The 22614-nt window shown below is 41.3% G+C and overlaps 2 protein-coding genes across 8 annotated transcripts in view; one reads left to right on the top strand and one right to left on the bottom strand.

The window, feature by feature from the left end:
* The window catches only part of SNRPD1 (small nuclear ribonucleoprotein D1 polypeptide), a 273414-nt gene extending 259689 nt beyond the window's left edge, over window positions 1–13725 (bottom strand). Inside the window, exons 1-3 of the mRNA XM_059408058.1 lie at window positions 13576–13725; window positions 6678–6754; window positions 4757–4948 (exon numbers count right to left, since the gene is read on the bottom strand). Coding sequence (XP_059264041.1) covers window positions 4757–4948; window positions 6678–6754; window positions 13576–13589 — 283 coding nt within the window. The 5' untranslated portion in view covers window positions 13590–13725. The remainder of the gene's footprint in view (window positions 1–4756; window positions 4949–6677; window positions 6755–13575) is intronic.
* A 7334-nt stretch (window positions 13726–21059) lies between these two features.
* The window catches only part of ESCO1 (establishment of sister chromatid cohesion N-acetyltransferase 1), an 86036-nt gene continuing 84481 nt past the window's right edge, over window positions 21060–22614 (top strand). For 5 of the 7 annotated variants that reach the window (XM_059409320.1, XM_059409316.1, XM_059409318.1 and 2 more), the window contains exon 1: window positions 21070–21662. The gene's annotated coding sequence lies outside the window, so the exon portion shown is untranslated. Of the gene's footprint in view, window positions 21663–21777; window positions 21885–22614 lie in introns of those variants that run through there. The other 2 variants (XM_059409321.1, XM_059409319.1) reach the window with 2 other exon arrangements.

Genomic DNA, 22614 nt, shown 5'->3' with positions numbered 1-22614 from the left:
AGGCAGAGAGAGAGAGGAGGAAGCAGTCTCCCGGCTGAGCAGAGAGCCCGATGCGGGACTCGATCCCAAGACCCTGAGATCATGACCTGAGCCGAAGGCAGCGGCTTAACCCACTGAGCCACCCAGGCGCCCCTAAATAAAATCTTTAAAAAAAAAAAAAAAAAAAGAATCTATTTTCAGTCTTCAGAGACCTATGAATATTAAAAAAAATCCTAACATGAAGTTCATGTCAGTCACATTCTAAACTTCAACCCACTGTTGCCAAACTTTTCATTCATAGAAACAGAGTCAGTCTAGGATTTTTGTTAAAATAAGGCAGCTTAACCACATTTATCTCTAATTCCTTCTGAAATACTACTCATAATAGAAAAGGAGTAAAAACGGTAAATACCCATAAAGAAAAAGGAAAGAGAAGGAGAGAGGGAATACAGTGGTTGAAAAATTTCAACAATTTTTTAAAGCCAGAAAGTAAACTAACATCTGTAAATGTTAAAGGAAGAACAACTCTTAGAAGACCTATGACCTTAGAAGTCAAGAGTGAGATGAAGCAGGGGGTGGAAAACAAACAAAATGGCTGACAAACATGTGGCCCAAGACTGGTCAGTCCTCTCCTCCGCACCTTGCAAAGCTAATGATTACTTCCCTGACAGGTAGGTAGGAGAGAAAAGGTAAAAGACACTTAAAACACTGAAACAGAAAGACTTCGGATCTTAAAATAACTGCAAAGTGGATAGCAACAAAAGGCAGAGAACTGAGGGGAAGGGAAAAGGGAATTAATCTAGCATTTTTCAAGCTATAGGCTACAACCTAAAATTTTTTTCTTTAAAAAGATTTATTCATTTGAGAGAGAGAGAAAGGGAGAAAGAACACAAGCAGCGTGAAGGGCAGATGGAGAAGCAGACTCGCTGCTGAGTGGGGAGCCCTGTGTGGGGCTTAATCCCAGACTCTAGGATCATGACGTGAGCCAAAGGCAGACATTTAACCAACTAAGCCACCCAGGTACCCCTAAAATTTTTTTCTTAACTAAAAGAGCATAAGAAACATATCAGAATTTGCATGTATTGGGCGCCTGGGTGGCTCAGTGGTTAAGCCGCTGCCTTCGGCTCAGGTCATGATCTCAGGGTCCTGGGATCGAGTCCCGCATCGGGCTCTCTGCTCAGCAGGGAGCCTGCTTCCTCCTCTCTCTCTCTCTGCCTGCCTCTCTGCCTACTTGTGATTTCTCTCTGTCAAATAAATAAATAAATAAATAAATAAATAAATAAAGAATTTGCATGTATTAAGACTAAGTAATTCTTCCCGAGATTTTTGTTTCAGTTATATGCATAAATGGGCCATGATGCAAAGTATATTTCTTAGTGTGGGTGGAAGGCAAAAAAGTCTCAAAATCACTGTATCAAGTGACCTTCTACAAAACACCCAGCCCCTTTCTCCTGCTCTGCTCCTATAATATGCTGGCTGCCAGGCATGTATTTGATAGCAATCATTTTTGCAGGGGAGCGGGGGGTTGAAAAGCTCCAGAAATGATTCCACATCCTGAAATTCTGAGTCTCCTCAGTGAAGAGGCCAGCTCACTTCTAAACTACCCTGCAGTGAGACTCACCAACTCAGGAGTCCAGCCTCCCCTCCCAGAAATTCTCTTCCTAGGGTTCTTGTTAAATAATAGATGGCCAAAACCAAAGAGGCTAAGAATCTATACTCAGAAAACTATAAAGTACTCATGAAAGAAATTGAGGAAGGCAATAAGAAATGGAAAAATGTTCCATGTTCCTGGATTGGAAGAACAAATATTGTGAAAATGTCTATGTTACCTAAAGCAATCTATATATTTAATGCAATTCCTATCAAAATACCATCCATTTTTTTCAAAGAAATGGAACAAATAAACCCTAAAATTTATATGGAACCAGAAAAGACCTTGAATAGCCAAAGGAATATTGAAAAAGAAAGCCAAAGTTGGTGGCATCACAATTCCGGACTTCAAGCTCTATTACAAAGCTGTCACAATCAAGACAGCATGGTACTGGCACAAAAACAGACAAATAGATCAATGGAACAGAATAGAGAGCCCAAAATTAGATCCTCAACTCTATGGTCAACTAATCTTCGACAAAGCAGGAAAGAATGTCCAACAGAAAAAAGACAGCCTCTTCAATAAATGGGTGTTGGGAAAATTGGACAGCCACATGCAGAAAAATGAAATTGGACCATTTCCTTAACCACACACGAAAATAGACTCAAAATGGATAAAGGACCTCAATGTGAGAAAGGAATCCATCAAAATCCTTGAGGAGAACACAGGCAGCAACCTCTTTGACCTCTGCTGCAGCAACATCTTCCTAGGAACATGGCCAAAAGCAAGGGAAGCAAGGGCAAAAATGAACTATTGGGATTTCATCAAGATCAAAAGCTTTTGCACAGAAAAGGAAACAGTTAACAAAACCAAAAGACAACTGACAGAATGGGAGAAGATATTTGCAAACGACATATCAGATAAAGGACTAGTGTCCAAAATCTATGAAGAACTTAGCAAACTCAACACCCAAAGAACAAATAATTCAATCAAGAAATGGGCAGAAGACATGAACAGACATTTCTGCAAAGAAGACATCCAGATGGCCAACAGACACATGAAAAAGTGCTCCACTTCACTCGGCATCAGGGAAATAGAAATCAAAACTACAATGAGATATCACCTCACACTAGTCAGAATGGCTAAAATTAACAAGTCAGGAAATGACAGATGCTGGCGAGGATGTGGAGAAAGGGGAACCCACCTATACTGTTGGTATAACAACAGTATATAACCCACCTATACTGTTGGTATAACTCTGGAAAACAGCTTGGAGGTTCCTCAAAATGTTGAAAATAGAACTACCCTATGACCCAGCAATTGCACTACTGGGTATTTACCCTAAAGATACAAACGTAGTGATCCGAAAGGGGCACATGCACCCAAATGTTTATTAGCAGCAATGTCTACAATAGCCAAACCATGGAAAGAACCTGATGTCCATCAACAGATGAATGGATAAAGAAGATGTGGTATATATACACAATGGAATACTATGCAGCCATCAAAAGAAATGAAATCTTGCCATTTGCAACGACGTGGAGGGAACTAGAGGGTATCATGCTTAGCGAAATAAGTCAAGCGGAGAAAAACAACTATCATATGATCTCCCTGATATGAGGAAGTGGAGATGCAACATGGGGGGTTAAGGGGGTAGGAGAAGAATGAATGAAACAAGATGAGATTGGGAGGGAGACAAACCATAAGTGACTCTTAACCTCACAAAACAAACTGAGGGTTGCTGGGGGGAAGGGGTTTGGAAGAAGGGGGTAGGGTTATGGACATTGGGGAGGGTATATGCTATGGTGAGTGCTGTGAAGTGTGTAAACCTGGCGATTCACAGACCTGTACCCCTGGGGATAAAAATACATTATATGTTTATAAATTTTTTTTTTTAAATGTGAAAAAAAATTAATAGATGGCCAAAGTATAAGATACTGAAATCAAGCCTACAACATAAAGATCAAATAAAGAGAGCAAATATGCGGGGAGAGAGATATAACTTGGTCAAGAAACTCTTAACTATATAAAAGAGAACAAAAGAACAAACCAATGATTACGAGAGGAGGGGGACGGGGGATGTATGAAATACGTGATGGGGATTAAGGAGTATACTTGTCACGATGACCACTGGGCCATATACGGAATTGCTGAACCACTAAGTTGTACACCTGAAACTAACATAACATTGTATGTTAACTGGAATTCAAATAAAGACTTAAAAAAACAAAGAGACCAAATAGAAAGAGAAACCCGAGAAAAGAATGCCAAGTACAAAATAAAACTTATGGAAAAATCACTAATGTCTTATAAATTTATATCCTATCCAGTATTTTTCAGATAGAACAAGATTCTATGAAAAATTATCATAGAACAGGAGGCCTGATGATTAACTATATGTTAGACTGGAAGATAAAGTCAAAGAAATCTCTCAGAAAACAGAAAAAAAAAGGGGGAAAAAGAGAGAAAAGACTTACACAATCACTCAGAAGACCCAATTATTAAGACTTCCAACAAAAACGAACAGAAGAAATGTACCAAAGCCATACAAGAATATTTCTTAGCTTTAAAAGGCAAGACTATCCGTGTTGAAGGGGATGATCCACCAAATAGCCAAAACAACAAAATGGAGGAAAACACAGGGAGAGCAAGCAAAGACCCAATGCCAAGTAATCAAGAAATTTCAAAATAACAGGAATAGAGTCAAATCCCAAATCTTTCCAAGTGTACAGAGGGAGGGGGACTAGGCCAGGCAGAGGAACAAAAAATGACTTGTCTTGAACAGAAACATCAGGAATTATTAATAAATACTATACGCACTCAACGGCAAGTACATGGAATCAAGAAAACAAAAAAAAATGTTCATAAATGTTTATCTCTCTTAAAAAAAAAAAAAAAAAGATTTTTATTTATTTATTCACTAGAGACAGACAAAGCATGCATGAGTAGCCCCATGAGGCAGGAGAGAGAGGGAGGTAGGAAGAATCTCAAGTAGAATCTCGGCCAAGCACAAAGGCTGTCATGGGGCTCAATCTCATGACGCTGAGATCACGACCTGAGCCGAAACCAAGAGTTGGATGCTCAACCAAATAAGCCACCCAGGTGCCCCTCAATGTTTCTATTTTGAGTAGTAGATCAAAAGACAAAAATACATTCATAAAAATGTTTATAATCCTTCAAACTTACCAGCTTCTCTTTTCTTAGATTTCACCTTTGGTTCTACATCCACAAGTAGTGTATCCAGAGGTAAGCTGTCTGGTAGGATAAAATATCGAATGTTATTTCCTCGAATACTCAGTGTTTCCAGCTGTACTGGTTCTCTATTCTTCAAAGTCATTTTCACAGCTTTAAGATGGGTATTCATGCTGACATCTACACCTAGAGGGCAAAAAAAAAAAAAAAAAAAAAAAAAAGGCCAATTATTAGTATGATAAAGAAGATAATCAGTTTATCTATCAAGCCATAGTAAATACCGTAATACAAAACAATACAAAAGAATATTGTCTGTTCTGCTACAGTGCAAGTTGGTTCATGAGTGTATAATGTCAATATAAACCAGAAATCCTTCCTTCAGAGACTATCCCAGCATATTAATATTTTGCATGGTTAAGAATGCATACAGAGGTGAATGCAGCAAGCCATGGAGGAACCCTGAGTGATACCTGATTCACTGACACTGTGCGCAGGCATTCTGATCTTAGGGTTAGCAATGTTTAGGGATAGTTCTCTCACTATCTCCATAACTTCCTTATGCCTCATTCCACCAAGCTATAAGCCTTGTTTTAAATATAACGTCCTGGGCGCCTGGGTGGCTCAGTGGGTTAAGCCGCTGCCTTCGGCTCAGGTCATGATCTCAGGGTCCTGGGATCGAGTCCCGCATCGGGCTCTCTGCTCAGCAGGGAGCCTGCTTCCTCCTCTCTCTCTCTGCCTACTTGTAATCTCTCTCTGTCAAATAAATAAATAAAATCTTTAAAAATAAATAAATAAATATAACGTCCTATAATGTACTGTAGTATTTTCCTTGTTACTAGAAATTTAACATGTCTTTTTAACTGCTTTTTTAAAGGAAAGCTACTGTTTTTGTTAATACTACTAAGTTGCACAAGTTTTTAATGGTCTTCCCCACACTATTTTCCCCATTGTTTTTAGTGTGAGATTTTGCAAAATAAAAGCACAATTTTCTAGAATAAATACATGGCATTATCTTAGATATACCTAATTACTGGAGTCTTTACCAATCTATCTCAACAAGTGGGATTAACTAAAGATCTAGTTAATTTCTGTTCCTAGGAAATCGGGTCAGAAAACACGAATTCTCTCAAATTTCCCAAAATCCATTCCAAATAGCAATTACACTTCCTCAGTAGCACATGGTTAATGACTATACAATATTGAAACCTTATATTGTACCAATTTCTTTTCAAAGCAATTGCTGTTGCAAACATGAGTACACTAAAATCAACCAGTTTAACATTGTATATCTCTCCTGGTTTATTCAGATGCTGGACCTTCAAGTTAAAACTTACTTATAAACTTACGATTTAAATATTTCAGAGACTGGGACCACATACTAAAATAGCATTTTCATTCACTTGGCTCAGCAATTCTTTTGCAATTTTGCGGGGAACACTACTATAAATGAAGAAAGGCAGCCGCCTTAAACTATACATATAGTATTATTAAAGCAGAGTAAGACATGAAAGAAAGAAAGAAAGAAAGAAAGAAAGAAAGAAAGAAGGAAAATACTCTCAAATAACCCATTTCAAACAGGAAAATCCCATCCTCTATCTTCAGGGACTTTACAATCTAATAGAGAACACAAAATTCTAAAAAAGAGTAAAATATACTTTGGGAAGATGCAACATTCTAGGTATAGGAATACATAGGCAAAATGCACAAAAGGCTTTAAAAACTAAAACAGGGCCACACGCAGGATAACGTGGGGAATTCAGTTTGGTCCTAGCATAAGTACTTAAGGTAAGGCTTAAGAAGGTCAATGAAATAATCCAAGCAAAAAGAATGAGATGTCACCAAAAAAGAATTTTGGCCTTAAAGGTGGAAGAGGCAAGGGGAAAAAAAGTGCTCTAAAGCTGTCTAATCTCCATACCTGTGATTGTTCCATGGACCTGTGTTCCATTCTTTAATTCGATGGTTACAGTTTCGTGACTCAATTTCATCAAAAATCTGTAAAAACAGTGGGAACAGAGTAACAAGTATTCACCTTTAACATTTTACATCTTTTTTAAGTCAAAGGGTGAAATTTCTAAATGTTCAAAATCTGCTATAGATGCTACCTGTATCAATTCCTAATAATAATCTGCATAACAATTTTAGCTTTCCTTGAACTATACCCTCAATATTTATGAAGGAGCATAGTAATATCAGAAGCAGTCAGGGGCGCCTGGGTGGCTCAGTTGGTTAAGGGTCTCCCTTTGGCTCAGGTCAAGATCCCAGCGCCCTGGTATTGAGCCCCAGCATCAGGCTCCTTGATCAGCGGGGAGCCTGCTTCTCCTTCCCCCTCTGCCTGCTGCCCCTGCTTATGCTTCAACAACAACAACAACAACAACAACAACAAAGCTGTCATTGAGACATTTGATTCTCTAAACCATTATTCAGCTTAACCTCCAATCCATGCATACAGATCCTAAAATCACTATAATCCACAAATTGAAATTAAGAAATTGTATGAAAGTGGTCAAATGGTACAAACTTCCAGTTAAAGGCAAATTAAATATTAGGAATGCGACATACAACATGATACCTACAGTTATTAATGCTACTGTATGGTGTACGTGTGAAAGTTGCTGAAAGTAGATCCTGGGCGGCGGGGGGAAGGTAGATCCTGAAAGTTCATCACAAGAAAAAAACATTTTCCCCCTTCTCTTTTTTGGTATTCATATTAAATGATGTATGTTAACTAAACTTACTGTGGTAATCATTTTGCAATACACATAAGCCAAATCATTATACTGTACACCTTAAGCTTACACTATATGCAGCTACCTCACTAAAGTACAAAGAAAAAATTATAACTGGTAGTAAAAAATTACATGCTTCATGTATAATAGATTAAAAGTCTCCCTTTCTAATCCCCCTCCATGTGTATGAGATTCTTCTAGACCACTTTATATGCACTTTTAGGGTATATATGTTTTAATGCAAATTTAGTCATAACTTTATTAACTTCTATACCCTGTAATTCTCATTCAGCTGTTTAAATACACATGTATGTTTATCACAAATCCATTTACGCAAATCCTTAGCAACAATGCTATCAATCATCTGAATCTTCATCACTTCTACAGGGGGAAAAAAGAATTTGTTTTTCCCTTTTACTTGTAAGATTGAAAATCTTTTTTTTTTTTTCAAAGATTTTATTTAGTTATTTGACAGACAGATCACAAGTAGGCAGAGAGGCAGGCAGAGAGAGAGAGGAAGTAGGCTCCCCGCTGAGCACAGAGCTTGATGAGGGGGCTCAATCCCAGGACCTGAGCCAAAGGCAGAGGCTTTAACCCACTGAGCCACCCAGGCACCCTAAGATTGAACATCTTTTCATGAATATAGGAAATTTGTATTTTTTTGTTGAACTACCTATTTACACATTTTCAATTAGGTCAAAAAAAAATTTTTTTTAATTTTCTACCAATTTTCCACAGCCATTCAAGTTTGTGGTTTTCATTCTTAGGTTGCTAAATCTGTGAATACTTTTCAGGTATTAAATTGTTCAAGATGTTTCCCACCACAAGACTGTAAAAGGTCTTATTCCTTCTAGTTTTCTTTTTTAAAAAAGATTTTATTTATTTTGAGACACAGAGAAAGTGTGCACACACGGAACAGAGCAGAAAGAAAGGAAGAGAATCTTTTTTTTTTTTTTAAAGATTTTATTTATTTATTTGACACAGAGAGATCACAAGTAGGCAGAGAGGCAGGCAGAGAGAGAGAGAGGAGGAAGCAGGCTCCCTGCTGAGCAGAAAGCCCGATGCGGGACTCGAACCCAGGACCCTGAGATCATGACCTGAGCAGAAGGCAGTGGCTTAACCCACTGAGCCACCCAGGCACCCCGAAAGGAAGAGAATCTTAAGTAGACTCCGCACTGAGGGCGGAATCCAGTGCAGGGTTCGATCTCATGACCCTGAGATCATGACTCAGGACAAAACCAAGAGTCAGAGGCTCAACTGACCAAGCCACCCAGATGTCCCTCTTCTACTTTTCTGTTTAGAGTTTTAACCCACTTGGAATTCAACTCTTTTCTGTGCAACATGAAGTAGAAATCTGCCTTTATTTTTTCCCTCATTTAGACAGCCAGATGCCTCAATAATGTTTACTAAATAATCCATCCATTCCCCACCTCATCTAGTCTTGTTTTACCTCAACTTATTACTCTGAAATATTTCAGAGAAAGAAAAATGGAAAGGTTCACAAATTATTAAAATGTTGCCATTTAGGAACGCCTGGGTGGCTCAGTGTGTTGGGCATCTGCCTTCAGCTCCAGTCATGATCCCAAGATCCTGAGATTGTGTCCCTGTTCAAGGGGGGAGCCTGCTTCTCCCTCTGCCTGCTGCTTTCCCTGCTTGTGCTTGCTGACAAATAATAAAATCTTTAAAAAAAAGTTGTCATTTATGTGGGAGTGTCCCCACACAACTTATACTTTCACCGTTATCATCTGTACTTCATCATACATTTTCTAATGAGAATATTCTCCTATATAATCATAACACCACAATCACATACAGGAAAATAACAATAATCTGCAATATGATCTAACGATATAGTTCTTAATTCTAACTTATAATAAATTAGAAATTTATAATTTATAGTAGAAACTTATAATATATACTTTGTACACCCTATCCTAGCATCACACTAAATGGTACATGTTGAATCACCTATTTTGCTCCCCCATTAGACTACTGCAAGGATCGAGACCTTTGTATCTAACCTTGGGTGTCAAAGGCATTGGTAACAGTTGGCTGAAATGCTTCAAAGATTAAAAGGGAAGATGGGGCATCTAGGTGGCTCAGTCTTTAAGCATCTGCCTTCAGCTCAGGTCATGATCCCAGGGTCCTGGGATTGAGCTCTGCATTGGACTCCTTCCTCAGTGGGGAGTCTGCTTCTCCCCTGCCTGACACTCCCTAAGCTTGTGTTCTCTCTCTCTCCCCACTCTCTGACAAATATATCAATAAAATCTTAAAAAAAAAAAAATCCATGTATTGAATCCTTCTCATATTTGTTGTTAAAGAGAATAAAGTCTCTCTTAACAAACCGTTAATGCTTTATTTCATTGGAAAAAATTCTTTATGCTTTCAATTTAATAATCACTTATAACTATATTAGCTTAAAATTTTCATCTAACAGTTTTCCATTATCAAGCTTTGGTTTTTAAAAAATCTTTCATTTTAGGGCACCTGGCTGACTCAGGAAGTAGAGCATGCAACTCTTGATATTCGGGTCATGAGTTAGAGCCCCACATTGGGCATACAGTTTACTTAATTAAAAAAAATTTTTTATTGTCCCCCCTCAGTAATAAGGTTTAACTTTTCTTAAAGAACATTTACTTTATTTCAGAGAGAGAGAAAGAGAGAGCATGCGTGCACAGAGGTAGAGGGAAATAAGTAGACTCTCTACAGAGCTGGCAACCCCATGTGGGGCTCGATCCCAGGACTGAGATCATGACCTGAACCAAAATCCAGAGTCGGACACTTAACTGACTGAGCCACTGGTGCCCCAACATTTAACTCTTATAGCGGTTCAAATCATTTGTGGAAACAGGAATAAAGTAAAAAGAAAACATTTTAATAATTAAACAATCTACCATACGGAAGTAAAAAGGAAAACCAAAGTAAGGAAAAATAGTTTCCGAAGGAATCAAAATACATTTCACCAAGTTCAAGGATGTTTCTTTGACAAATAATATTTATCATTATGCGGTAGCCCCTGTGCTTGGCAATGAGGATTAAAAATGAATGAAAGGAGCTCAAACTGTAGTGGAAAGGACAGACAGAGAAAATATTTAAAGGTAACTAAATTTAAAAAGCAATAGATACACGAGCAGGCTTTTGCCAGGAACATAATGTAGCATGGATAGGAGGGAGTCAGAGCTTAGCGAATTTTTAGTAAGAAGTCTGTAAAGTTGGAAATACATTGCAAAAAGCAACAATAGCAAAGAATTGGGAGTAAGAAATAGCACAACATGAAGAGAAACTATAGCTACACTACCAATGGATTATTAAGTCCCAGAAAATGAGTAGAGAAGAGTTAGGTAGGTTCAAGGATAGCCCAAGCTGTTAAAAAGCTACTGAAGGGTTTTCATCAATGAAGTGGAGCACCAGGGTCATATTCACATTGGAAGACAAGTTAGGTGGCTAGAGCAGGACATAGGTTAAAGTTACAGTTACCAAGAGACAGGACAACAACAAATAGATCAATGAAAAGGAATAGCATCTAGAAATGAACCCACATTGATATAGTTTATTTTCTACAAGGTGCCAATGGGAATGTCAAAGGACTATCAAGACAATCAGCAAAGGAAAGCCTTTCAACAAATGATGAAATCCATGGTAGGGACACCTGGGTGGCTCAGTGGGTTAACCGACTGCCTTCGGCTTGGGTCCTGATCACAGGGTCTTGGGATCAAGTCCCATATAGGGCTCCTTGCTTGTCAGGAAGCCTGCCTCTCTCTCTCTCTTCCTCTGCTGGACACTCTGTCTGCATGTGCTCTCTATCAAATAAATAAATAAAATCTTAAAAACAAAACAAATCCATGGTAATAGGAATTTACCTTCCCTAAGATAATAGAATAATGGAAATCTATGTAGAAGAAATGACCTTGGAACCCTAACTCACACCACTTCCCAAAATTAATTTAAGATAGATCACAGGTCTAAACATTAAAGTTAAAATCATAAAGCTTTAAGAGGAAAATATAGGAGAAAACTTTGTGGTTTGAGGGTAAGTAAAAATGTGAGTACACAGAGAATAACTATAAAGAAAAAGCTGGTAAATTAAAACTTCCTCAAAATAAACTTCTGCTCACCAAAAGAAGTTATTAAAGGAACGAACGTGCAAGTCAAACTGGGAGAAATTACACTGGCAGAGGACTAGTATGCAGGATATATAAAGAATTCCTACAACTCAATGCTAAACACAATCAAAACCAAACACTTCACAAAGACATGAATTGCCAATAAGCAGGTGAAAAAGTGTTCTACATAAGTAGTCATTAGGAAAATGCAAACTGAAGCCATAACAAGACACTACTACACAAGCACTAAAATGGCTAAAACTGTGAAAACCTGGCAATTCATCAGATTATCAAGAAAGATGTTAAAGACAATTCAAAGATCTTTATGTTTGGAGTGACAGTAAGGATGATCATGCCACCAAGCATCATACAAAAATAAGTCAACCAAAAGTGCAAACCAGTTAGACAAATACCTGTTTTCTTAGCAAAAAATACATTCTCCAGTAAGAAGAAATTTTATTTCTACTAAGATTCAGAACAGGATTCAGTATAGCCTTTAAAATTTTCAGGAAAACTGCGTCACAACATGCACTATCTTTAAATGCGACAACCTGATTCCAAAGAATTTGACACAAAACTTAAGTATTTAAACAGGCAGGTATTGAGAAACTGCAAAAACATACTTTAAATTCTGGGGCGTTTCCCTCCAAAGTTACAGTTCAAATAAAAATGGACTGAAGCCTTCCCTATAAACTCTGAATACAGATTGAGGGTTTTATGTTATTTCAATCATCCTAGAAATTATCTACCTGTCTTGACAAACAGAAAATTCCAAGAAGGCAAGGACCCACCTTAAAAAAAAAAAAAAATCCAGGGGCGCCTGGGTGGCTCAGGGGGTTAAGTCTCTGCCTTCAGCTCAGGTCATGGTCTCAGGGTCCTGGGATCAAGCCCCACCCACATCGGGCTCTCTGCTCAGCATGGAGCCTGCTTCCCCCCTCTCTTGCCTGCCTCTCTGCCTACTTGTGATCTCTGCCTGTCAAATAAATAAAATCTTTAAAAAAAAAAAATCCATTATCAGCATACAGTGTAACAGGTGCCCAATAATTGATTGATCCTAACTGACAAATCCTGATTGAGACAAGAGACTAGCAACACATGTAACTGCTAACTTAATCAGAAACCTCCTCTAGGTTCAGGCGCTCCGCCTCAAGGAAAAAACTCCAAAACCATATCTATCTGCAAGAAGTTTAAAATGAATTACTCAAATCAGTAAACCAGTAGGCTCAACTAACCCGATGAAGTTTAAACACAAAATAGAAAAGCGATTATCTGCGTAATCAGCCACAGATACGTAAACTGATTCTGCCTCACGTTGGGACATTTTTTCCTGAATTAAAGTCCTATTTTGAACGAACATGTGAGTTAAGTCATCTTAACTCTAAGGAGTTATCAAAACATAAACGAAAAAAAAAAAAAGCCCTAATGAAATCAGACGTCCAATCCTGATTTAAAACATTTCGGAAATAGGTTTCATTATTTCCAGATAAACCGCCGTAGCTTCAAAGTACATTTTAAAAGCTCATTAATTTAATGCAATGCACACAATTTTCCTTTATACCTGCCACGTTCTCAGGGAACCTACACTTCGTTCTATTTGCCGGGCCTCAGAGCTGCGACTGCCCAGAAAAGTAATCTAGGCTAGAGCACGAGTTCTAACGAAAGGAACACCTTCAACTAACTGAGGGTAGAACTCGTAAGCCTGGCGTTGCACCTTTAAGGCCTCTAAAACACTGGGTGGCAAGAAACCGCCAGGCTCTTACGTCCCCTTGTCTGAGGACACGCGGGATCCGCGCGCAATCCTCTCTAAAGCTCTAGCTCTAGAGCCCGCGGCGGCGCGGCCAAGATGGGGCGGGAGCAGCGGGCGCGGGAGGCCGTTAGCAGGCCGCGCGCGCACGCGGCTTTCGCGCCTCCGGCAACTGGGCAGTCTGGCCTCCCGCTCCCGGCCCAAACCATCACAGCCCTCCTCCCTGGGCTACATCCTCACCTTACGAGCTTCATCCTAGCGGCGCCGTCGCTGTTTCGGTGGGATCGTGCACAAAACCCGACTACCCAGGTCCGAAAGACTAGGAGTATGAATGGCCGGAAACGCCTACTCCCTGGGATCCGACGTAAAGAGGGCGAGAGGAGCGCTGCCGGCGCAAAGCGGAAACGCCGACGCCACGCTGGGCCGCACTCCCTTCCGGCTGCGTGGAACGTCACTACGGCCCCTGGCGGCTGGAGGTGTGTCTTGCGAGGGCTGAGAGTGTTTAGAAGCTGGTCCAGGAGGAAAATTCCAGTAAGGGGGGCGATTTGAGGAGATTAGATCCGATCAGTGGGCACTTCAGAACAGCCGGGATCCGTGTGTTATGCAGCACTAGGTATACCCGTGAAGGAAGGGAAATTCTTCTGAGAAAGCCCAAAGAATAATTCTAATTCTTCTCCAACTCTAGCAATGTACCTGAAGGAAATCACTTTAGCTGATTATTTTTACTTGATTTTGATTTTTATTATTTTTTTTTTTTTTACAGATTCTACTTATTTATTTGTCAGACTGAGTACAAGCAAGGGGGAGCGGCAAGTAGTTTCCCTTCCGAGCAAGGAACCCAATGTGGGACTTGCTCCCAGGACCTTAGGATCAAAATCTGAACTAAAGGCAGATGCTTAACACATGAGCTACCTAGACGTCCCTATTTTTACTTTAAATTCTGGTCACAAACTTCAAAGGGGTCCCCTACACTGTTGAGAGATCATGTTGTGGTTCTCTAATAAGCTCACGAGCTATTTCATACCTTCTTTCTTCTTTCCCTCTGAAACCTTCTACAGTTTCTTCCTCAAATCACTCTCTGATAATATTTCCTACTTTTAGAAAACCAGAAGCGACCTTTTTAGTTTTCCTTCCAGTTAGAAGGTAGAAGTATTACGGCCCCTTTCAAAGGCAAATTAACACATGAGCTACCTAGGCGTACCTAGGAAATCTGCTTCTTCCTCTACCTTTGCCTGCCACTCTCCTGCTAATGCTCTCTCTCCCTCTCTCTCCCTGACAAATAAATAAATAAAATCTTTAAAAAAAAAATACAAATTTATCTTAAAGCAAAATTCTTCTCTGATGCAGCTCCAGCTATGACTAGATTTCTTTTCGCATTAAAAATTTCTTGAATGAGGGGCGCCTGGGTGGCTCAGTGGGTTAAAGCCTCTGCCTTTGGCTCAGGTCATGATCCCAGGATCCTGGGATCTAGCCCCGCATTGAGCTCTCTGCTCAGCGGGAAGCCTGCTTCTCTTCGCTCTCTCTCTGCCTGCCTCTCTGCTTATTTGTGATCTCTGTCTGTCAAATAAATAAATTTTTTTAAAAGTTTAAAAACAAAACAAAAAATAAAACTTCTTGAGTGAGTTGTGTACACTTGTTTTATCACCTCTAATTCACTCTTCAAACTCCATTGATACTGGGTCATCAACAACCTCCAAGACAAAACTTATCTTCATTTTACTCAACATTTCAGCAGCATTTAACATGAACACTACCCTTTTGAAACACAAGCCTCTCTCGGCTTTCAGGATGCCTAGCTCACCTGATGCAACACTTATGCCAACACTTATAAGTCTCAGATGGCTTATCCTTTACTGAGCCATTATATGTCGGAGTGCTTCAGGGTTTACCCAAGGTGTAGTCTTCTTATGGATACTTTCTCCTTTGACCTAGGTGATCTCCTCTAAAACCACAGCTTTAAGTTGTATCTCCAGCCTGGATATTCTCCCCGATTATCAGAACTTTTGGATGTGTAAAGCAATGCTCATCAAACTTTTAGATGCATAGGACATACCTAAGGAAACTTTAGAATGAGAATTCTGATTCATTTGGGGTGGGGACGGAAATGCTGTATTTCTAAAATGCTTCAGTTGTTAAAGATGCTCCTAGTCTGTGAACCACAATTTGAATGGCAAGACTGTAATGTTCATTTGTGTGCTGCCTTTTCAATATCTATCCATCTTCGTATCCAACAGTTCCTAATAATCTGATGATCTGTGTGGTCCCAATGAAACTGACTCTATCCTTGGGTCAACCATCACATACCATTATTTGTCCACAGTGGGCTTGGAATGTAAACAGATCCAGTCAGACCTTTGCAGGGAATTCTCTTTCCTGGAGTTTTATTAACAACTCCCTTAGAACCAAGAGAAGAATCAGTTTTAGGAGAAAGTTAAAAAAAAGATCCATGATGATATTAATTAACCCATGGAAATTAAGATTGAGGGGACACCTGGGTGGTTCAGTAGGCTGAGTATCCAACTGTTGATTTAGGCTCAGGTCATGATCTCAGGGTTGGGAGATGGAGTCCCGCAATTGGTGCTGCACTGTCTATCCCTCTCACCTTCTCCCACCACACGTATTTTTGCGTGTGCACTCTCTCTCAAAAAATTAATTAATTAATCAATTAAAATTAAAGCTGGTGGGGGATAGGTAAAAAATAAAATTAAATAAAATTAAAAACTCAGTTCCTCAGTTGCAATACTCCTATTTCAAGTGTTCAAGAGCCCTATGTCGCTTTGGCTACCCTTTGCGACAATGCAGATACAGAATATTTGTTTCATCACAGAAAGTTTGATTAGTGCTACCCTGTTTATTACTATATTTGTTCCCTTCTTTTCATTTAATTGTTATTTACTTATTTATTAACTGACTTGAAAAATGTACTGTCTGAAGGCAGGGTTTTGCTTTTTTTTTTTTTTTAAGATTTTTTTTTATTTGTCAGAGAGAGAGTACACACAAGCAGACAGAGTGGCAGGCAGAGGCAGCGAGAGACGCAGGCTCCCTGCCTAGCAAGGAGCCCGATGTGGCTCTCGATCCCAGGACCCTGGGATCATGACCTGACCTGAAGGCAGCGGCTTAGCCAACTGAGCCACCCAGGCGTCCCTGGGGTTTTGCTTTTTTTAAGATTTTATTTATTTATTTGACAGAGAGAGACACAGCAAGAGAGGGAACACAAACAGGGGGAGTGGGGGAAGGAGAAGCAGGCTTCCTACCGAGCTGGGAGCCTGATGCTGGGCTCCAGACCCTGAGATCGTGACCTGAGCCGAAGGCAGACGCTTAACAACTGAGCCACCCAGGAGCCCAAGGCAGGTTTTTTTTTTTCTTTTTAAAGATTTTATTTATTTGACAAAGAGAGAGAGTGTACATGCAGGGCGAACAGCAGAGGGAGAGGGAGGGTGAGGGAGAGGAAGCAGCAGACTGTGTTCTGAGCAATGAGCCCAGTGTGAGGCTTGATCCCAGGACCCTGGATCATGGCCTGAGCCAAAGGCAGATGCTTAACTGACTAAGCCACCCAGGCACCTCTGAAGGCAGGAATTTGTATATGTTCTGTTCTTTTCTATATTCCCAGTATCTAGAAAAGTAAGTTACACACAACGTGCCCTCAATAAATAATTATGAAATAACTGATCGCCTCCCTCATTAGAATGTATGCTACATGAGGAAGGAAACCCTGTGTGTACTTTTCACTACAGTATCCCTAGTACCAAACTGAAGATATTCCTTCCTGCTAGCCTCAAGGCCTTTCCTACTTTGGCTCTGCCAAACTTTTTTTTTTTTTTTTTAAAGGTTTTGTTTACTTATTTGCAAGATAGCAAGAGAGAGAAGAGAGATAGCACAAGTGGGAGTGGGGGGCAGGGAGAAAGAGAAAAAGACTTCCTGCTGAGCAGGGAGTCTGACACCAGATTCAATCCCATGACCCCAGGATCAGATGCTTAACCGACTGACCCAGCCGGTGCTCCAGCTCTGCCTACCTTTTAATGCCTTTTCCCTTCAATAATATTGGAGTATTTGAATTCCAATTCAAATATTGAAATATTTGAATCCTGAAACTCATCAAGTTCCCTCTCGTCTCTGGACTTTTGTAATTCAGTTCCTTAATCTGGGTAACACTTATTCCCTATCAAGCATGTGGGACCAGCATTATTACTTATAGGTGTTAGTAGTGAGTGTCCCAGAAGATGGCAAATTAAAATGCCAGTATCAGTTGATTTATACTAGAATGCTATACTCTTTCTTTGTTTTTATTTTCTAGATTGGAGGGTTTTTTTGTTTGTTTTTGTTTTAGAATTTTTACTGATAGTAACTCTCTCATACTGTTGAGAGTCTTGAAATAAAGTCAACAAGAGTGGACCAACATAGAAAAAAGACTTTATTTAGGTGCTAGCAGAAGGATCAGTCTGAATATAAGACTACTCTGTTGTCTGGAAGTTAGCAGAAGTTTTATAAGTTCTGGCATTTAGATTGGTCATGAGAAAGAAAAGGAACAAGGAAATGAAAATGTGATATGTGGGGCCATGCAAATCTTTCATTATTAGCTTTTAGAAGTAGATGTCATCATGATATGCAAGGGCAGGAAAGACATTCTGCAGTTTGGAGATAGAAAGGAAAACCAGAGTGCCTGGGTGGCTCAGTGGATTAAAGCCTCTGCCACGGCTCAGGTCATGATCCCAGGGTCTTGGGATCGAGTCCCGCATTGGGCTATCTGCTCGGTGGGGAGCCTGTTTCCTCCTCTGCCTCTCTGTGATCTCTGTCAAATATAATATTAAAAAAAAAAAAAAAGGAAAACCAACAATTTAAACAAGTCCAGATTACATTCACAATTTAGAATTTATCAAGAGAATTTACAAGTAGGGGCTTGTAGTTCTTGTAAGGATTGAGAAAAAGGTCTTCATAATTTACAGAACTATAATGTTGAACACCAAAATACATTATATAAGCAACCACACGTTTTGTTTTCATCATGTGTACACGGCAAAATGTGAACTAGCGGTATCCCCCAGAACTTTCTCAGGAGGTCTCTCTTTTTGCTGAGAACAGGTTGTTGTGAGCTTGTATAATCTTTGAAAGCTCAGTAAAGCAAGATAATTTATTCAGTTGATTAGGATTTCTTATAGTAAATAACCAAATCAAATGAACCAAATTCCAAAGTTCATAGGCTGTTCTAAATGAAAACCACTGATAGAAAGCAAGACAAATTTTGTAAAAAATGACATTACAAGGGCACCTGGGTGGCTCAGTTGGTTGGACATCTGACTCTTGATTTCAGCTTAGATCATGATCTCATGGGTCCTGGGATCAAGCCCTGCATAGAGAGCTGCATCAGGCCTTGTTTATCTTCTTCTCCCTCTCTCTCTGCCCTTCCTCTCTCTCTAAAATAAATAAGTAAATCTTTTAAAAATGACATTACAGAATAATTAAGATTTAATCAAAGTACAAATTGAGACCTCTGGCATTAATGAATCAGAAGTGAGGTATCTTTTAAAATGATAAAGAATAACACTCAAGAAAGCTTATTTTTCCCATAAAAGCAAACTATTTTATAAATATTTTTATTGAGACATAATGGACATATAAAATTATGTAACATTAAGGTATACAATGAGTTGATTAGATATTTTATAGATTGCAATTATGATTACCATCTTAGCTGACACCTCCATCACATCACATAATCAACATTTCCTTTTTGTGGTGAGAACAATTAAGATCTAGTGGCACCTGGGGGGACCCGGTCAGTTGGGTGTCTGCCTTCTGCTCCATTGTGATCCCAGAGTTCTGAGATCAATCAGGTCTACACTGGGCCCTCTGCTCAGCGGAGAGCCTGCTTCTCCTTCTGCCTGCTCCTCCCCTGCTTGTACTGTTTCTCTTTCTGTCAAGTAAATAAATAAAATCTTTATAAAAAAAGAGAACAATTAAGATCTAGTCTTTCAGCAACTTTGATGTTTGTAATATGGTATTATAAAAGCAAACTATTTTATACTTCTGCAGCATGTTTAAGAAGATAACTATATTTGGTTTTAGAAAAGAATATCTAGTAAGTTTCAGATATGAATTATACATCAAATATGATTTACTTACATATAAAAAATAAGTACATGTGATTTTTCATGGCACGGCATTTATAAGGATTCCTATGCTTCTGACTGTGACCAATTCAAGATGTAAAGTGGAATAGATTTCTCAGAAGCAGAGGCCTACTTGGTGCCTGGGTGACTCAGTTGGTTAAGTATCTGCCTTTGGCTCAGGTCATGATCCCAGTGTCCTGGGATAGAGTCCTGCATCCCATCAGGCTCCCTGCTCAGGAGGGAATTTTCTTCTCTCCCTCTGCCCCTCTAGTGGTCCTCTCTTGCTCTCACTCTCAAATAAATAAATAACATCTTTCAAAAAAAAAAAAAAAGTGGAGGCCTATTTTGTGGGAACGGAAACTTGTAAATATGGGGTGTGTGTGTATGTGTGTGCAGGCATGTGCACAGGACTTGAGTCACTAAAAATAAAGCCGTTTACACAGGAAAGGAAATACCACCAGTATTGTATTCTGACAATCTAAAGGTGAGGCAGATATGGGTGAAATAGTCTGGTTCGTAAACCACTTTAATCAGGTTGGCAGTCTACTCCTGACTTGTCTCCCCACACCCCCACCCCCATTAAAGTCATTTGGCATATGCTGTTAAAGTATATATATATATTAGAGGGGCGCCTGGGTGGCTCAGTGGGTTAAAGCCTCTGACTTCGGCTCAGGTCATGATCCCAGGCTCCTGGGATCGAGCCCCACACCGGGCTCTCTGCTCTGTGGGGAACTTGCTTCCTCTTCTCCCTCTGCCTGCCTCTCTGCCTACTTGCGATCTCTGCCTGTCAAATAAATAAATAAAATCTTTAAAAAAATAAAGTATATATATTAGAAACAGGGAATAGGGATGGGGCATAGGCAGGTTTTTGCCAACTAACAGTGTATGGCGATATGGGCAATGGCTTCACCCATCAAGAACTCTGGCTTTGTGGTTTTTTTTTTTTTTTAAGATTTTATTTATTCATTTCACAAGACAGAGATCACAAGTAGGCAGAGAGGCAGGCAGAGAGAGAGGGGGAGGCAGGCTCCCCGCTGAGCTGGGAGCCCGATGCGGGGCTAGATCCCAAGACCCTGACCTGAGCAGAAGGCAGAGGCCTTAACCCACTGAGCCACCCAGGCGCCCCCTGGCTTTGGTTTTTAAACCACAAACTCTTTCCAGACAAAACTGACAAGCGGCTCAATCAAGTTTTGTGGAAGACGTATGGTCAGAAAATCAGGTTTGACATCAGGCTTGATAGACTTAGAGCACATTTTGATTGTACTTAGTTTCATAAAAACAGGTCAGTAAGGGGGGAACCCACGTATGATCATCTCTCTTCAGATTCTCAAAAGCATGAGTACCGGTTTTACCCAGTCGCACAGTTCTGCAAATACGAATAGCACAGTAAGCGTGTTCAAGAGTGTGACAACCACGAATACTAGTGATTGAAACCTGCGCTTTATCTTTACAGGCTTCGAAAAACCAAAGCTTTGTGTGAACACCCGCCCCGACTAAATCTAATAGAATACCTACAAATTCTTGTCGACTCCCGTGCGCCCGCACACAAGGTGCAAGTGTAAGGAGAAGGAGAAGCCCGGGATTTTTCTGGAAGCACTGGAGTGCAGGGCAGGGGAAGAAAAGAGAAGGGCCTACCGTTTTCTTTACACTGGCCCATGTCAAAGATTAAACGTATTTGAAATCGAGGTCGCAGAGAGCGCTACCCACAACCCACAGAGGGACCAGCGGCGAAGGATTTCCAAGACAATCACCGCAGCTGGGGGAGTTGGCGGCTTTATTAAGAGACATCCCGGGGAAGGGCCAGCGGTCGCCGCCTGGGGGCGCCGCCGCTTCCCCGCGAGGTGCCCACCCGCGGTGCGCGCACGCGAGGCCTCCCACCGCGCCTGCGCTGAGGGTGTACGCCGGCTTGCTTTTCCCCGACGCCAGCCGTCCCGGCCGGGGTGAAAAACTGCGTGACACGCAGTGAACGTGGCAGCCATCTTCCTCCTCTGGGCACGTCAGCTGAGCCTGTGACGGCTGAAGAGGAGCGTTGCGCAAGCGCGACCAAGACGGTCACAGGTAACTCCCATCTGACGGGCGAGGCGTCGCCGTCGTCGCCGGAAGTTTGGCGTATCTGTGCCGGGAGAGCGGCGGCAGTCGCGGCAGAAGCGGCTCTCTCCTGATACCCGGATGTGAGGCGATTCGCTGGCTCGTGTTGGACCGTCGGCAGGAGTGAGGAAGGTAGGTTAGCTTTCCGACGTCCCCGCCGCGTGCTGTCGCGCCTCCTGCGTCCTCACCTCCCTTCTGCCAGCCTCTCCGGAGAGCTGGAGGACCCCCCCCCCCCCGCGCTTCCTGTCCCACCTTCTGTGTCGTTTTGCATCGTACGCCTCTTCCTACTCCCGGGGTCCCGGCTCCGGGAGCCCTTGAGAGGGAGTGGGCGGCTCGAAGACACTGTCGCTTGAGGTAGGCAATCAGCCTGAGCGTTTCGGGTGCCCAGGCGCCTCATCACCTGCCATTGCTGGCTGGGGTAGGCAGAGGTAATAAGGGGCCATGACCGAGGACCGCGGGTCACGCCAGGGGTCTCAAGGCGGCTGAGAGGGCATCCAGAACCCGGAGGTGAGGTGTAGCATTGCGACTACTGGGGCGGTGTCGGCGTTGGTCCGCAGGTAGCCCCCGGCCTTGTCCCCGGCGTCTTTCCTTCCACGCGTTTTCCCCGAGTCAGCCCCACCAGCCAGCGCGCTTCTGCGGTTTCTGCGGCTTGCTTCCCTGCCGTCGCCCCGGCCGCTGACCCGGCCTGAACCGTGAGCTCTCTGCAGTCTGCAGGATGTGATGTGAGGATCTTGGAGGGGAGCAGTGGCCTGGGTCCAAGGTCATGGAATAATTCAGCTTGGATCTATAAGTCGGGGCCAGGTAGGGCTGCTCTGGAGTAGAAAGGGGTGCATTGAGAGCCATAGTGAAGTTTATAGGGATAGATGCGAACGGAAGGGAATTGGATCCTCTGTGTCACGGTTCATAACATTATTTACAACAGTGGTTTTGTTTTATTGAGGCAGAATGGGATAGCGAGTCCAAAAATTAGGGAACTCTCCCACCCTCTTCCCATCCCCCAGCCCTTACCTCCCCCCCCCCCCCGCCCCGCAATGTTGAGATCAGGAAACCCTGCTGCAGGTACTATATTTTCCGAGGTGGGGGG

The sequence above is a fragment of the Mustela nigripes genome, chromosome 8 (genome assembly GCF_022355385.1).
Source record: "Mustela nigripes isolate SB6536 chromosome 8, MUSNIG.SB6536, whole genome shotgun sequence".
NCBI lineage: Eukaryota > Metazoa > Chordata > Mammalia > Carnivora > Mustelidae > Mustela > Mustela nigripes.
This window is presented reverse-complemented; position numbering and strand designations above follow the sequence as displayed.